The sequence below is a fragment of the Ranitomeya imitator genome, chromosome 8, assembly GCF_032444005.1.
Source record: "Ranitomeya imitator isolate aRanImi1 chromosome 8, aRanImi1.pri, whole genome shotgun sequence".
In the NCBI taxonomy this organism is placed as follows: domain Eukaryota; kingdom Metazoa; phylum Chordata; class Amphibia; order Anura; family Dendrobatidae; genus Ranitomeya; species Ranitomeya imitator.
In genome coordinates, this window is record NC_091289.1 from 204338025 (window position 1) to 204356962 (window position 18938).

Here is an 18938-nt window from a genome sequence, read left to right on the forward strand (position 1 = left end):
TACTATATACTACATGGCTGCTATATACTATGTGGGCAGTACTATATACCACATGGCTGCTATATACTACGTGGGCAGTACTATATACTACATGGCTGCTATATACTATGTGGGCAGTACTATATACCACATGGCTGCTATATACTACGTGGGCAGTACTATATACTACATGGCTGCTATATACTACGTGGGCAGTACTATATACCACATGGCTGCTATATACTATGTGGGCAGTACTATATACCACATGGCTGCTATATACTACGTGGGCAGTACTATATACTACATGGCTGCTATATACTATGTGGGCAGTACTATATACCACATGGCTGCTATATACTACGTGGGCAGTACTATATACTACATGGCTGCTATATACTATGTGGGCAGTACTATATACCACATGGCTGCTATATACTACGTGGGCAGTACTATATACTACATGGCTGCTATATACTATGTGGGCAGTACTATATACCACATGGCTGCTATATACTACGTGGGCAGTACTATATACTACATGGCTGCTATATACTATGTGGGCAGTACTATATACCACATGGCTGCTATATACTACGTGGGCAGTACTATATACTACTTGGCTGCTATATACTATGTGGGCAGTACTATATACCACATGGCTGCTATATACTACGTGGGCAGTACTATATACTGCATGGCTGCTATATACTACGTGGACAGTACTATATACTACATGGCTGCTATATACTACGTGGGCAGTACTATATCTACATGGCTGCTATATACATACATATTCTATAATAACCGATGCGTTAGGGTAACATAGTAACATAGTTAGTAAGGCCGAAAAAAGACATTTGTCCATCCAGTTCAGCCTATATTCCATCATAATAAATACCCAGATCTACGTCCTTCTACAGAACCTAATAATTGTATGATACAATATTGTTCTGCTCCAGGAAGACATCCAGGCCTCTCTTGAACCCCTCGACTGAGTTCGCCATCACCACCTCCTCAGGCAAGCAATTCCAGATTCTCACTGCCCTAACAGTAAAGAATCCTCTTCTATGTTGGTGGAAAAACCTTCTCTCCTCCAGACGCAAAGAATGCCCCCTTGTGCCCGTCACCTTCCTTGGTATAAACAGATCCTCAGCGAGATATTTGTATTGTCCCCTTATATACTTATACATGGTTATTAGATCGCCCCTCAGTCGTCTTTTTTCTAGACTAAATAATCCTAATTTCGCTAATCTATCTGGGTATTGTAGTTCTCCCATCCCCTTTATTAATTTTGTTGCCCTCCTTTGTACTCTCTCTAGTTCCATTATATCCTTCCTGAGCACCGGTGCCCAAAACTGGACACAGTACTCCATGTACGGTCTAACTAGGGATTTGTACAGAGGCAGTATAATGCTCTCATCATGTGTATCCATACCTCTTTTAATGCACCCCATGATCCTGTTTGCCTTGGCAGCTGCTGCCTGGCACTGGCTGCTCCAGGTAAGTTTATCATTAACTAGGATCCCCAAGTCCTTCTCCCTGTCAGATTTACCCAGTGGTTTCCCGTTCAGTGTGTAATGGTGATATTGATTCCCTAGGGTACCGTCACACTGAAACGACGCTGCAGCGATACGACAACGATGTCGATCGATGTAGCGTCGCTGTTTGGTCGCTGGAGAGCTGTCACACAGACCGCTCTCCAGCGACCAACGATCCCGAAGTCCCCGGGTAACCAGGGTAAACATTGGGTTACTAAGTGCAGGGCCGCGCTTAGTAACCCGATGTTTACCCTGCTTATCAGCGTAAACATAAAAAAAAAACCAGACAGTACATACTTACATTCCGTGTCTGTCCTCTGGCGCTGTGCTCTCCTCTGCACTGTCAGCGCCGCACAGCTGTGACGTCACCGCTCTGCTTTCTGGCTGGCCGGCGCTGGACACAGGATGCAGGAGGAGTGCAGAGAAGCAGAGCGCCGGAGACAGACACGGAAGGTAAGTATGTACTCTTTGTTTTTTTACGTTTACGCTGGTAACCATGGTAAACATTGGGTTACTAAGTGCGGCTCTGCGCTTAGTAACCCGATGTTTACCCTGGTTACCAGTGAAGACATCGCTGAATCGGTGTCACACACGCCGATTCAGCAATGTCAGCGGGAGATCCAGCGACGAAATAAAGTTTCAAACGATCTGCTACGACGTACGATTCTCAGCGGGGTCCCTGATCGCAGGAGCGTGTCAGACACAGCGAGATCGTAACGATATCGCTGGAACATCACGGATCGTGCCGTCGTAGCGATCAAAGTGCCACTGTGTGACGGTACGCTTAGGCTCGGGCCATCATCTAGTACTAAAACTAACCACGTATCACTAGCCCCGCCTCCATTGTGACGCACATATTTATCCCCGCCCCCGGAGTGATGTAAGGGTGAAGACCCCGCCTCCGGAGTGATGTAACGGTGAAGACCCCGCCCCCGCAGTGACGTTGCGCTGCAGCCCGGATCCCGGATGTGAGACGCGCTCGCAGTGAGGGCTCGGCCTGGTCCATGGGCTCCGGCGCTCTGTCCGCCGGGATTCCGGCCGCCCCTGCAGCGAACAAGAAGATGAAGAAGCGCAAGGAGCTGAACGCCTTGATCGGGCTGGCCGGAGACGGCGGGAGGAAGAAGGCTAAGAAAGGTTCCGGCCACCGGCTGCTGCGCACCGAGCCCCCGGCCTCAGACTCCGACACCTACACGGAGGAGGACGAGTTCTCTGCCCTGGGGGAGGGGCGCGCCCGCTGCGGGAGGTCGGTACAGTGCGGCTGACGGGCGGCGGGGCCTGCGGGGGGCAGGAGGTGACCGGAGCTTAATGCAGCGCGGTCCTCCCGGGAGACGTTCACACAGACTCTGCTGGCCGCGTCCAGGTGGAGGGAGATCACTACAAAGTCCACATGTTACTTCCAACAAGATCAAACAATTTGTTCTTTTATCACATTAATTACAAACAAACTGCATCAGACGTTCCATCATATTTTATTACACCCCATTATCTATAATCAATAAATAATAATAATATCTGCTTCAAACGTCTTCATAGATCCAAATGAGGTACATGGAAGTGTGGAGACTAAAGCCGAGAAATACCGGGCGTAAAAGGACGACTCCGAGGGTGATCAGAACTCCAGAATCCTTCATCAACTGTAGAGGACTGGATAATTCTACTCTACATGTCCCGGTGGACTGATTGATGTTGGTACTGGTTATTTCTAAGCTACATGTCCCGGTGGACTGATTGATGTTGGTACTGGTTATTTCTAAGCTACATGTCCCGGTGGACTGATTGATGTTGGTACTGGTTATTTCTAAGCTACATGTCCCGGTGGACTGATTGATGTTGGTACTGGTTATTTCTAAGCTACATGTCCCGGTGGACTGATTGATGTTGGTACTGGTTATTTCTAAGCTACATGTCCCGGTGGACTGATTGATGTTGGTACTGGTTATTTCTACTCTACATGTCCCGGTGGACTGATTGATGTTGGTACTGGTTATACCTAAGCTACATGTCCCGGTGGACTGATTGATGTTGGTACTGGTTATTTCTACTCTACATGTCCCGGTGGACTGATTGATGTTGGTACTGGTTATTTCTACTCTACATGTCCCGGTGGACTGATTGATGTTGGTACTGGTTATATCTAAGCTACATGTCCCGGTGGACTGATTGATGTCGGTACTGGTTATTTCTACTCTACATGTCCCGGTGGACTGATTGATGTTGGTACTGGTTATTTCTACTCTACATGTCCCGGTGGACTGATTGATGTTGGTACTGGTTATTTCTAAGCTAGTGGACTGATTGATGTTGGTACTGGTTATTTCTAAGCTATATGTCCCGGTGGACTGATTGATGTTGGTACTGGTTATTTCTACTCTACATGTCCCGGTGGACTGATTGATGTCGGTACTGGATATTTCTAAGCTACATGTCCCGGTGGACTGATTGATGTTGGTACTGGTTATTTCTACTCTACATGTCCCGGTGGACTGATTGATGTCGGTACTGGATATTTCTAAGCTACATGTCCCGGTGGACTGATTGATGTTGGTACTGGATATTTCTAAGCTACATGTCCCGGTGGACTGATTGATGTCGGTACTGGTTATTTCTAAGCTACATGTCCCGGTGGACTGATTGATGTTGGTACTGGATATTTCTAAGCTACATGTCCCGGTGGACTGATTGATGTTGGTACTGGTTATTTCTACTCTACATGTCCCGGTGGACTGATTGATGTCGGTACTGGATATTTCTAAGCTACATGTCCCGGTGGACTGATTGATGTTGGTACTGGATATTTCTAAGCTACATGTCCCGGTGGACTCATTGATGTTGGTACTGGTTATTTCTACTCTACATGTCCCGGTGGACTGATTGATGTCGGTACTGGTTATTTCTACTCTACATGTCCCGGTGGACTGATTGATGTCGGTACTGGATATTTCTAAGCTACATGTCCCGGTGGACTGATTGATGTTGGTACTGGATATTTCTAAGCTACATGTCCCGGTGGACTGATTGATGTCGGTACTGGTTATTTCTAAGCTACATGTCCCGGTGGACTGATTGATGTCGGTACTGGTTATTTCTAAGCTACATGTCCCGGTGGACTGATTGATGTCGGTACTGGTTATTTCTACTCTACATGTCCCGGTGGACTGATTGATGTCGGTACTGGATATTTCTAAGCTACATGTCCCGGTGGACTGATTGATGTTGGTACTGGATATTTCTAAGCTACATGTCCCGGTGGACTGATTGATGTCGGTACTGGTTATTTCTAAGCTACATGTCCCGGTGGACTGAATGATGTTGGTACTGGTTATTTCTACTCTACATGTCCCGGTGGACTGATTGATGTCGGTACTGGATATTTCTAAGCTACATGTCCCGGTGGACTGATTGATGTTGGTACTGGATATTTCTAAGCTACATGTCCCGGTGGACTGATTGATGTCGGTACTGGTTATTTCTAAGCTACATGTCCCGGTGGACTGATTGATGTTGGTACTGGATATTTCTAAGCTACATGTCCCGGTGGACTGATTGATGTTGGTACTGGTTATTTCTAAGCTACATGTCCCGGTGGACTCATTGATGTTGGTACTGGTTATTTCTACTCTACATGTCCCGGTGGACTGATTGATGTTGGTACTGGTTATTTCTACTCTACATGTCCCGGTGGACTGATTGATGTTGGTACTGGTTATATCTAAGCTACATGTCCCGGTGGACTGATTGATGTTGGTACTGGTTATATCTAAGCTACATGTCCCGGTGGACTGATTGATGTCGGTACTGGTTATTTCTACTCTACATGTCCCGGTGGACTGATTGATGTTGGTACTGGTTATTTCTACTCTACATGTCCCGGTGGACTGATTGATGTTGGTACTGGTTATTTCTAAGCTACATGTCCCGGTGGACTGATTGATGTTGGTACTGGTTATTTCTACTCTACATGTCCCGGTGGACTGATTGATGTTGGTACTGGTTATTTCTAAGCTAGTGGACTGATTGATGTTGGTACTGGTTATTTCTAAGCTATATGTCCCGGTGGACTGATTGATGTTGGTACTGGTTATTTCTACTCTACATGTCCCGGTGGACTGATTGATGTCGGTACTGGTTATTTCTAAGCTACATGTCCCGGTGGACTGATTGATGTTGGTACTGGTTATTTCTAAGCTATATGTCCCAGTGGACTGATTGATGTTGGTACTGGTTATATCTAAGCTACATGTCCCGGTGGACTGATTGATGTTGGTACTGGTTAATTCTAAGCTATATGTCCCGGTGGACTGATTGATGTTGGTACTGGTTATATCTAAGCTACATGTCCCGGTGGACTGATTGATGTTGGTACTGGTTAATTCTAAGCTATATGTCCCGGTGGACTGATTGATGTTGGTACTGGTTATTTCTACTCTACATGTCCCGGTGGACTGATTGATGTTGGTACTGGTTATTTCTAAGCTAGTGGACTGATTGATGTTGGTACTGGTTATTTCTACTCTACATGTCCCGGTGGACTGATTGATGTTGGTACTGGTTATTTCTAAGCTAGTGGACTGATTGATGTTGGTACTGGTTATTTCTACTCTACATGTCCCGGTGGACTGATTGATGTTGGTACTGGTTATTTCTAAGCTACATGTCCCGGTGGACTGATTGATGTTGGTACTGGTTATTTCTAAGCTAGTGGACTGATTGATGTTGGTACTGGTTATTTCTAAGCTACATGTTCCAGTGGACTGATTGATGTTGGTACTGGTTATTTCTACTCTACATGTCCCGGTGGACTGATTGATGTTGGTACTGGTTATTTCTACTCTACATGTCCCGGTGGACTGATTGATGTTGGTACTGGTTATTTCTAAGCTAGTGGACTGATTGATGTTGGTACTGGTTATTTCTACTCTACATGTCCCGGTGGACTGATTGATGTTGGTACTGGTTATTTCTAAGCTACATGTCCCGGTGGACTGATTGATGTTGGTACTGGTTATTTCTACTCTACATGTCCCGGTGGACTGATTGATGTTGGTACTGGTTATTTCTAAGCTAGTGGACTGATTGATGTTGGTACTGGTTATTTCTAAGCTACATGTCCCGGTGGACTGATTGATGTTGGTACTGGTTATTTCTACTCTACATGTCCCGGTGGACTGATTGATGTTGGTACTGGTTATTTCTAAGCTAGTGGACTGATTGATGTTGGTACTGGTTATTTCTAAGCTATATGTCCCGGTGGACTGATTGATGTTGGTACTGGTTATTTCTACTCTACATGTCCCGGTGGACTGATTGATGTCGGTACTGGTTATTTCTAAGCTACATGTCCCGGTGGACTGATTGATGTTGGTACTGGATATTTCTAAGCTACATGTCCCGGTGGACTGATTGATGTTAGTACTGGTTATTTCTAAGCTACATGTCCCGGTGGACTGATTGATGTTGGTACTGGTTATTTCGACTCTACATGTCCCGGTGGACTGATTGATGTTGGTACTGGTTATTTCTACTCTACATGTCCCGGTGGACTGATTGATGTTGGTACTGGTTATTTCTAAGCTACATGTCCCGGTGGACTGATTGATGTTGGTACTGGTTATTTCTACTCTACATGTCCCGGTGGACTGATTGATGTTGGTACTGGTTATTTCTAAGCTAGTGGACTGATTGATGTTGGTACTGGTTATTTCTACTCTACATGTCCCGGTGGACTGATTGATGTTGGTACTGGTTATACCTAAGCTACATGTCCCGGTGGACTGATTGATGTTGGTACTGGTTATTTCTACTCTACATGTCCCGGTGGACTGATTGATGTTGGTACTGGTTATTTCTACTCTACATGTCCCGGTGGACTGATTGATGTTGGTACTGGTTATATCTAAGCTACATGTCCCGGTGGACTGATTGATGTTGGTACTGGTTATTTCTACTCTACATGTCCCGGTGGACTGATTGATGTTGGTGCTGGTTGTTTCTACTCTACATGTCCCGGTGGACTGATTGATGTTGGTACTGGTTATATCTAAGCTACATGTCCCGGTGGACTGATTGATTGTTGGTACTGGTTATTTCTACTCTACATGTCCCGGTGGACTGATTAATGTTGGTACTGGTTATATCTAAGCTACATGTCCCGGAGGACTGATTGATGTCGGTACTGGTTATTTCTACTCTACATGTCCCGGTGGACTGATTGATGTTGGTACTGGTTATTTCTACTCTACATGTCCCGGTGGACTGATTGATGTTGGTACTGGTTATTTCTAAGCTACATGTCCCGGTGGACTGATTGATGTTGGTACTGGTTATTTCTACTCTACATGTCCCGGTGGACTGATTGATGTTGGTACTGGTTATTTCTAAGCTAGTGGACTGATTGATGTTGGTACTGGTTATTTCTAAGCTACATGTCCCGGTGGACTGATTGATGTTGGTACTGGTTATTTCTACTCTACATGTCCCGGTGGACTGATTGATGTTGGTACTGGTTATTTCTAAGCTAGTGGACTGATTGATGTTGGTACTGGTTATTTCTACTCTACATGTCCCGGTGGACTGATTGATGTTGGTACTGGTTATTTCTAAGCTAGTGGACTGATTGATGTTGGTACTGGTTATTTCTACTCTACATGTCCCGGTGGACTGATTGATGTTGGTACTGGTTATTTCTAAGCTACATGTCCCGGTGGACTGATTGATGTTGGTACTGGTTATTTCTAAGCTAGTGGACTGATTGATGTTGGTACTGGTTATTTCTAAGCTACATGTTCCAGTGGACTGATTGATGTTGGTACTGGTTATTTCTACTCTACATGTCCCGGTGGACTGATTGATGTTGGTACTGGTTATTTCTACTCTACATGTCCCGGTGGACTGATTGATGTTGGTACTGGTTATTTCTAAGCTAGTGGACTGATTGATGTTGGTACTGGTTATTTCTAAGCTACATGTCCCGGTGGACTGATTGATGTTGGTACTGGTTATTTCTACTCTACATGTCCCGGTGGACTGATTAATGTTGGTACTGGTTATATCTAAGCTACATGTCCCGGAGGACTGATTGATGTCGGTACTGGTTATTTCTACTCTACATGTCCCGGTGGACTGATTGATGTTGGTACTGGTTATTTCTACTCTACATGTCCCGGTGGACTGATTGATGTTGGTACTGGTTATTTCTAAGCTACATGTCCCGGTGGACTGATTGATGTTGGTACTGGTTATTTCTACTCTACATGTCCCGGTGGACTGATTGATGTTGGTACTGGTTATTTCTAAGCTAGTGGACTGATTGATGTTGGTACTGGTTATTTCTAAGCTACATGTCCCGGTGGACTGATTGATGTTGGTACTGGTTATTTCTACTCTACATGTCCCGGTGGACTGATTGATGTTGGTACTGGTTATTTCTAAGCTAGTGGACTGATTGATGTTGGTACTGGTTATTTCTAAGCTATATGTCCCGGTGGACTGATTGATGTTGGTACTGGTTATTTCTACTCTACATGTCCCGGTGGACTGATTGATGTCGGTACTGGTTATTTCTAAGCTACATGTCCCGGTGGACTGATTGATGTTGGTACTGGATATTTCTAAGCTACATGTCCCGGTGGACTGATTGATGTTAGTACTGGTTATTTCTAAGCTACATGTCCCGGTGGACTGATTGATGTTGGTACTGGTTATTTCGACTCTACATGTCCCGGTGGACTGATTGATGTTGGTACTGGTTATTTCTACTCTACATGTCCCGGTGGACTGATTGATGTTGGTACTGGTTATTTCTAAGCTACATGTCCCGGTGGACTGATTGATGTTGGTACTGGTTATTTCTACTCTACATGTCCCGGTGGACTGATTGATGTTGGTACTGGTTATACCTAAGCTACATGTCCCGGTGGACTGATTGATGTTGGTACTGGTTATTTCTACTCTACATGTCCCGGTGGACTGATTGATGTTGGTACTGGTTATTTCTACTCTACATGTCCCGGTGGACTGATTGATGTTGGTACTGGTTATATCTAAGCTACATGTCCCGGTGGACTGATTGATGTTGGTACTGGTTATTTCTACTCTACATGTCCCGGTGGACTGATTGATGTTGGTGCTGGTTGTTTCTACTCTACATGTCCCGGTGGACTGATTGATGTTGGTACTGGTTATATCTAAGCTACATGTCCCGGTGGACTGATTGATTGTTGGTACTGGTTATTTCTACTCTACATGTCCCGGTGGACTGATTAATGTTGGTACTGGTTATATCTAAGCTACATGTCCCGGAGGACTGATTGATGTCGGTACTGGTTATTTCTACTCTACATGTCCCGGTGGACTGATTGATGTTGGTACTGGTTATTTCTACTCTACATGTCCCGGTGGACTGATTGATGTTGGTACTGGTTATTTCTAAGCTAGTGGACTGATTGATGTTGGTACTGGTTATTTCTAAGCTACATGTCCCGGTGGACTGATTGATGTTGGTACTGGTTATTTCTACTCTACATGTCCCGGTGGACTGATTGATGTTGGTACTGGTTATTTCTAAGCTAGTGGACTGATTGATGTTGGTACTGGTTATTTCTAAGCTATGTGTCCCGGTGGACTGATTGATGTTGGTACTGGTTATTTCTACTCTACATGTCCCGGTGGACTGATTGATGTTAGTACTGGTTATTTCTAAGCTACATGTCCCGGTGGACTGATTGATGTTGGTACTGGTTATTTCTACTCTACATGTCCCGGTGGACTGATTGATGTTGGTACTGGTTATTTCTACTCTACATGTCCCGGTGGACTGATTGATGTTGGTACTGGTTATATCTAAGCTACATGTCCCGGTGGACTGATTGATGTTGGTACTGGTTATTTCTAAGCTACATGTCCCGGTGGACTGATTGATGTTGGTACTGGTTATTTCTACTCTACATGTCCCGGTGGACTGATTGATGTTGGTACTGGTTATTTCTAAGCTACATGTCCCGGTGGACTGATTGATGTTGGTACTGGTTATTTCTACTCTACATGTCCCGGTGGACTGATTGATGTTGGTACTGGTTATTTCTAAGCTAGTGGACTGATTGATGTTGGTACTGGTTATTTCTACTCTACATGTCCCGGTGGACTGATTGATGTTGGTACTGGTTATACCTAAGCTACATGTCCCGGTGGACTGATTGATGTTGGTACTGGTTATTTCTACTCTACATGTCCCGGTGGACTGATTGATGTTGGTACTGGTTATTTCTACTCTACATGTCCCGGTGGACTGATTGATGTTGGTACTGGTTATATCTAAGCTACATGTCCCGGTGGACTGATTGATGTTGGTACTGGTTATTTCTACTCTACATGTCCCGGTGGACTGATTGATGTTGGTACTGGTTATATCTAAGCTACATGTCCCGGTGGACTGATTGATGTCGGTACTGGTTATTTCTACTCTACATGTCCCGGTGGACTGATTGATGTTGGTACTGGTTATTTCTACTCTACATGTCCCGGTGGACTGATTGATGTTGGTACTGGTTATTTCTAAGCTAGTGGACTGATTGATGTTGGTACTGGTTATTTCTAAGCTATATGTCCCGGTGGACTGATTGATGTTGGTACTGGTTATTTCTACTCTACATGTCCCGGTGGACTGATTGATGTCGGTACTGGTTATTTCTAAGCTACATGTCCCGGTGGACTGATTGATGTTGGTACTGGTTATTTCTACTCTACATGTCCCGGTGGACTGATTGATGTTGGTACTGGTTATTTCTACTCTACATGTCCCGGTGGACTGATTGATGTCGGTACTGGTTATTTCCAGGTCGTCCACATGACAGCACCACAGGAGGTTGCTCTTCATATCCTTGATAGGGACAGGAACACAGAAGAGGTTAAATAGCCCCTCCCCACCTCCACCCCTCAGTGTTTTCCTGTCCCTATCAGGGACGGACGCAGGAGAGAGATCTCCAGGAAGATCAAGATTTTACCTGATGAGAAATCAGGTCTCGGTCGAGCAGGAGCTCCCGTGTGCGGTCCCATCCTCCTGGAGGGGGCTCTGGCCGCGAGGATCCGGAGGTCGCAGGATACCGACGGAGGTCCCTCCGCGACCGGGTAGAGCTGTGTGCTCCCCATAAGTCTGCCTCAACCCCTTACAAGGGGCTCTGAGACAGCAGCTGCGGCGGCGGTGCTGAGCGCTCCCCTCAGGCTCCACGTGCGGCCGGTGCTGGCGCTGTACCCGGGACTTCCGGTCCGGCGCTCCGGTCGAGTGACTACTTCCGGGGGGCGTGGCCGGATTCCCGGGGTCGGCAGCGTTTCCGGGCGCCGGGTAGCTGCGGGAAGGCCGGGGGGGGGAGAATGAAGACCGGAACAGCATCCGGACTATGCGCCAGGAAGGTCCCAGGCTGGTCGGCGTGCGTTCCAGATGACGCATGCGCAGTACAGCTGGGGACCTGAAATCACCGTGTAGGCCAGCAGCTGAGCTCGGAAGGAGGACGAATCAGATGTCTTGAAGCTGGGTAAGATTGACTACTTAATGACTGACATCTGACAGCACATTTGACCCAGGAAGATGGAAGGTGCTACTCGCCCAGACGTCCAATCCTTAGAGCTAGCCACGGACCATGTGAGTAGTACGTGGTATGGGATGCATTGCAGAACTTTAGTTCCGTAGCTACAGGGATCTCCTTTACGTTTTCAGGATAAGGACATTCCCGAGAGGTCAGCTACTAAAAAAAGGACTATGAGATGCCCATTGTGCACCACCAAACTCCCAGAGGGATATAAGAAGAAATTATGCGAAAAATGCATCGCTAAACTTCTTAAAGATGAACAGGCTTCGCTGTTGGATAATATCAAATCCATGATTAGAGACGAAGTCCAAGCTACAGTGTCTACAATGGTGCCACCCCAGTCTCCGCGGCCTAAAAGGCCTAGATGGGATATAGATGCGAGTTCCGAGGAAGGAGAGGTCTCAGGTTATTCCGATCCCGGCTCGGATGAAGAGGACAATACATTTACTGTGCTTCCAGAAGAACGAAAGAAATACTTGTTCTCATCCGAAAATACGGATATACTGCTAAAAGCAGTAAGAAGCACTATGAAAATAGAAGACTCGTCTGAGCCTTTATCAGTTCAGGACGAGATGTTTGGGGGCCTGAGAACTCGCAGGAATAGAGTTTTCCCGGTCAACAATCACATAACTGCAATGATAATGGAAGAGTGGGAAGATGTGGGAAAAAAAATTAGTAGTCCCGAGAGACTTCAAATACCGTCTTCCCTTCGACCCAGAAGAAACTAAAGTCTGGGAGTCGGTTCCAAAGATCGACATTCCTGTGGCCAAAGTCACAAGGAAAACGGCTATTCCCTTTGAGGACTCGTCAGGGTTAAAAGACCCAATGGATAAGAGGTCAGAAGATCTTCTTAAGAAAGCCTGGGAATCGTCAGCCGCCATTATGAAGACGAATATAGCGGCTACCTCTGTAGCAACAGTGGGGCACCCCACAAATAGACTTATTCGCCTCGAGGAGCAATACAAAAACGAAAGAATTCTTTTCGCTAAATCCAAGAGACAATCCAACTGGCATAGATGCATTGGCTCAACATTGGGACATGGAACTCGCATACGCGTTCCCGCCACTAGCCCTAATTCCCAGAGTTCTGAGGAAAATCCAGGAAAGTCTAGCGGTAGTGATCCTAATAGTGCCATATTGGCCCAAGAGGAGCTGGTTTCCTCTGCTGAAGTGGATGGCGGTGGAAGACCCAGTGTTACTACCACTGAGACGGGATCTTCTAATACAGGGACCATTGGTCCATCAAAATCTAAAGATGCTACAACTCTCAGCATGGATCTTGAAAGGGAGATCTTGAGATCAAAGGGACTGTCTGAGTCAGTTATCTCAACTATGAAAAAAAGTAGAAAGCCGGTGACCTCGGCTATATACCAGAAGATTTGGAAAAAATTTTGTGCACAGACCAATACTCCAATATCCGTTCTCCAACAACCAGATATTCCTCAAATATTAAATTTTCTCCAAACAGGTTTTGATATGGGCCTGAGACCTAGTACGCTAAAGGTACAAATCTCAGCTTTAACTGCCTTTTATGACTATCCACTAGCGAATCATCCCTGGATAATGAGATACATCAAAGCTACACAACGTATTAGACCAACAATACGAAGTTCAGTACCCTCATGGAACCTCACTTTGGTACTAAATGAGCTACGGAAAGCTCCATACGAGCCACTTGATCAGGCAGACCTGAAATCTGTGACATTCAAGACTGTTTTCCTCGTCGCAATAACGACAGCAAGGCGAATAGGCGAAATTCAAGCCCTGTCCATAACAGATCCTTACTTAAAGATACAGGAAGATTGCATCGTTTTAAAGTTGGATCCTTCATTTCTTCCAAAAGTTGTGACGGACTTTCACAGAAACCAGGAAATAATTTTGCCTACGTTCTGCCAGAACTACAATAACGAAAAAGAACGTTCTCTTCATTCCCTGGATGTTAAGAGAACAGTATTGCAGTATCTAAAACTTACAGACAGCTGGAGAATTGACTCAAACCTCTTTATCCAGATGTCTGGGAAGAATAGAGGCAAAAAAGCCTCAAAAGCGACTCTGGCTAGATGGATCAAATCTACCATTTGCGCTGCGTATATTTCAGCCGGTGAATCTCCTCCAGATCACCTAAAAGCCCACTCACTGAGAGCAGTATCTGCTTCATGGGCAGAGAGTGCGGGTGCATCCATGGACCAAATTTGTCGGGCGGCAACTTGGTCTAGCTCAAATACCTTTTGCAAGCACTACAAGCTGGACGTTCTCTCAAAGCAGCAGACTAGCTTTGGGAGAAGAGTCCTCCAAGCTGTAATCCCGCCCTAAAAGGAGTTATTTGGTATTTCTCCTGTGGTGCTGTCATGTGGACGACCTGGAAACTAGGAGTTAGTCATACCGGTAACGGTATTTCCAGGAGTCCATCATGACAGCACCCATTATTTGCCCCCCCTTGAACTCTTGTCTGATATGTGATATGAACATGTAGAGAGGAAGTTCAATAAAATTGTGTTGTATCCATCCTAATGTGGTACTTTGTAAAATCACTGAGGGGTGGAGGTGGGGAGGGGCTATTTAACCTCTTCTGTGTTCCTGTCCCTATCAAGGATATGAAGAGCAACCTCCTGTGGTGCTGTCATGATGGACTCCTGGAAATACCGTTACCGGTATGACTAACTCCTAGTATCTAAGCTACATGTCCCGGTGGACTGATTGATGTTGGTACTGGTTATATCTAAGCTACATGTCCCGGTGGACTGATTGATGTTGGTACTGGTTATATCTAAGCTACATGTCCCGGTGGACTGATTGATGTTGGTACTGGATAATTCTAAGCTACATGTCCCGGTGGACTGATTGATGTTGGTACTGGATAATTCTAAGCTACATGTCCCGGTGGACTGATTGATGTTGGTACTGGTTATTTCTAAGCTACATGTTCCGGTGGACTGATTGATGTTGGTACTGGATAATTCTAAGCTACATGTCCCGGTGGACTGATTGATGTTGGTACTGGTTATTTCTACTCTACATGTCCCGGTGGACTGATTGATGTTGGTACTGGTTATTTCTAAGCTACATGTCCCGGTGGACTGATTGATGTTGGTACTGGTTATATCTAAGCTATATGTCCCGGTGGACTGATTGATGTTGGTACTGGTTATATCTAAGCTACATGTCCCGGTGGACTGATTGATGTTGGTACTGGTTATATCTAAGCTACATGTCCCGGTGGTCTGATTGATGTTGGTACTGATTATATCTAAGCTACATGTCCCGGTGGACTGATTGATGTTGGTACTGGTTATTTCTAAGCTACATGTCCCGGTGGACTGATTGATGTTGGTACTGGTTATTTCTAAGCTACATGTCCTGGTGGACTGATTGATGTCGGTACTGGTTATATCTAAGCTACATGTCCCGGTGGACTGATTGATGTTGGTACTGGATAATTCTAAGCTACATGTCCCGGTGGACTGATTGATGTTGGTACTGGATAATTCTAAGCTACATGTCCCGGTGGACTGATTGATGTTGGTACTGTTATTTCTAAGCTACATGTCCCGGTGGACTGATTGATGTTGGTACTGGTTATATCTAAGCTACATGTCCCGGTGGACTGATTGATGTTGGTACTGGTTATTTCTAAGCTATATGTCCCGGTGGACTGATTGATGTTGGTACTGGTTATATCTAAGCTACATGTCCCGGTGGACTGATTGATGTTGGTTCTGGATAATTCTAAGCTACATGTCCCAGTGGACTGATTGATGTTGGTACTGGTTATTTCTAAGCTACATGTCCCGGTGGACTGATTGATGTTGGTACTGGATAATTCTAAGCTACATGTCCCGGTGGACTGATTGATGTTGGCACTGGTTATTTCTACTCTACATGTCCCGGTGGACTGATTGATGTTGGTACTGGTTATTTCTAAGCTATATGTCCCAGTGGACTGATTGATGTTGGTACTGGTTATAGCTAAGCTACATGTCCCGGTGGACTGATTGATGTTGGTACTGGTTATATCTAAGCTACATGTCCCGGTGGTCTGATTGATGTTGGTACTGGTTATATCTAAGCTACATGTCCCGGTGGACTGATTGATGTTGGTACTGGTTATTTCTACTCTACATGTACCGGTGGACTGATTGATGTTGGTACTGGTTATATCTAAGCTATATGTCCCGGTGGACTGATTGATGTTGGTACTGGTTATTTCTAAGCTAGTGGACTGATTGATGTTGGTACTGGTTATTTCTAAGCTACATGTCCCGGTGGACTGATTGATGTTGGTACTGGTTATTTCTACTCTACATGTCCCGGTGGACTGATTAATGTTGGTACTGGTTATATCTAAGCTACATGTCCCGGAGGACTGATTGATGTCGGTACTGGTTATTTCTACTCTACATGTCCCGGTGGACTGATTGATGTTGGTACTGGTTATTTCTACTCTACATGTCCCGGTGGACTGATTGATGTTGGTACTGGTTATTTCTAAGCTACATGTCCCGGTGGACTGATTGATGTTGGTACTGGTTATTTCTACTCTACATGTCCCGGTGGACTGATTGATGTTGGTACTGGTTATTTCTAAGCTAGTGGACTGATTGATGTTGGTACTGGTTATTTCTAAGCTACATGTCCCGGTGGACTGATTGATGTTGGTACTGGTTATTTCTACTCTACATGTCCCGGTGGACTGATTGATGTTGGTACTGGTTATTTCTAAGCTAGTGGACTGATTGATGTTGGTACTGGTTATTTCTAAGCTATATGTCCCGGTGGACTGATTGATGTTGGTACTGGTTATTTCTACTCTACATGTCCCGGTGGACTGATTGATGTCGGTACTGGTTATTTCTAAGCTACATGTCCCGGTGGACTGATTGATGTTGGTACTGGATATTTCTAAGCTACATGTCCCGGTGGACTGATTGATGTTAGTACTGGTTATTTCTAAGCTACATGTCCCGGTGGACTGATTGATGTTGGTACTGGTTATTTCGACTCTACATGTCCCGGTGGACTGATTGATGTTGGTACTGGTTATTTCTACTCTACATGTCCCGGTGGACTGATTGATGTTGGTACTGGTTATTTCTAAGCTACATGTCCCGGTGGACTGATTGATGTTGGTACTGGTTATTTCTACTCTACATGTCCCGGTGGACTGATTGATGTTGGTACTGGTTATACCTAAGCTACATGTCCCGGTGGACTGATTGATGTTGGTACTGGTTATTTCTACTCTACATGTCCCGGTGGACTGATTGATGTTGGTACTGGTTATTTCTACTCTACATGTCCCGGTGGACTGATTGATGTTGGTACTGGTTATATCTAAGCTACATGTCCCGGTGGACTGATTGATGTTGGTACTGGTTATTTCTACTCTACATGTCCCGGTGGACTGATTGATGTTGGTGCTGGTTGTTTCTACTCTACATGTCCCGGTGGACTGATTGATGTTGGTACTGGTTATATCTAAGCTACATGTCCCGGTGGACTGATTGATTGTTGGTACTGGTTATTTCTACTCTACATGTCCCGGTGGACTGATTAATGTTGGTACTGGTTATATCTAAGCTACATGTCCCGGAGGACTGATTGATGTCGGTACTGGTTATTTCTACTCTACATGTCCCGGTGGACTGATTGATGTTGGTACTGGTTATTTCTACTCTACATGTCCCGGTGGACTGATTGATGTTGGTACTGGTTATTTCTAAGCTAGTGGACTGATTGATGTTGGTACTGGTTATTTCTAAGCTACATGTCCCGGTGGACTGATTGATGTTGGTACTGGTTATTTCTACTCTACATGTCCCGGTGGACTGATTGATGTTGGTACTGGTTATTTCTAAGCTACATGTCCCGGTGGACTGATTGATGTTGGTACTGGTTATTTCTACTCTACATGTCCCGGTGGACTGATTGATGTTGGTACTGGTTATTTCTAAGCTAGTGGACTGATTGATGTTGGTACTGGTTATTTCTAAGCTACATGTCCCGGTGGACTGATTGATGTTGGTACTGGTTATATCTAAGCTACATGTCCCGGTGGACTGATTGATGTTGGTACTGGTTATTTCTAAGCTACATGTCCCGGTGGACTGATTGATGTTGGTACTGGTTATTTCTACTCTACATGTCCCGGTGGACTGATTGATGTTGGTACTGGTTATTTCTAAGCTACATGTCCCGGTGGACTGATTGATGTTGGTACTGGTTATTTCTACTCTACATGTCCCGGTGGACTGATTGATGTTGGTACTGGTTATTTCTAAGCTAGTGGACTGATTGATGTTGGTACTGGTTATTTCTACTCTACATGTCCCGGTGGACTGATTGATGTTGGTACTGGTTATACCTAAGCTACATGTCCCGGTGGACTGATTGATGTTGGTACTGGTTATTTCTACTCTACATGTCCCGGTGGACTGATTGATGTTGGTACTGGTTATTTCTACTCTACATGTCCCGGTGGACTGATTGATGTTGGTACTGGTTATATCTAAGCTACATGTCCCGGTGGACTGATTGATGTTGGTACTGGTTATTTCTACTCTACATGTCCCGGTGGACTGATTGATGTTGGTACTGGTTATATCTAAGCTACATGTCCCGGTGGACTGATTGATGTCGGTACTGGTTATTTCTACTCTACATGTCCCGGTGGACTGATTGATGTTGGTACTGGTTATTTCTACTCTACATGTCCCGGTGGACTGATTGATGTTGGTACTGGTTATTTCTAAGCTAGTGGACTGATTGATGTTGGTACTGGTTATTTCTAAGCTATATGTCCCGGTGGACTGATTGATGTTGGTACTGGTTATTTCTACTC

The 18938-nt window shown here is 45.1% G+C and overlaps 1 protein-coding gene across 2 annotated transcripts in view; it reads left to right on the top strand.

Annotated features, from left to right (window-relative positions):
- The first annotated feature begins 2455 nt into the window (after positions 1-2455).
- The window catches only part of EFCAB14 (EF-hand calcium binding domain 14), a 69680-nt gene continuing 53197 nt past the window's right edge, over positions 2456-18938 (top strand). The window contains exon 1 of one of the 2 annotated variants that reach the window (XM_069735888.1): positions 2456-2763. In XM_069735888.1, coding sequence (XP_069591989.1) covers positions 2525-2763 — 239 coding nt within the window. In that variant the 5' untranslated portion in view covers positions 2456-2524. The remainder of the gene's footprint in view (positions 2764-18938) is intronic. The other variant, XM_069735887.1, reaches the window with a different exon arrangement.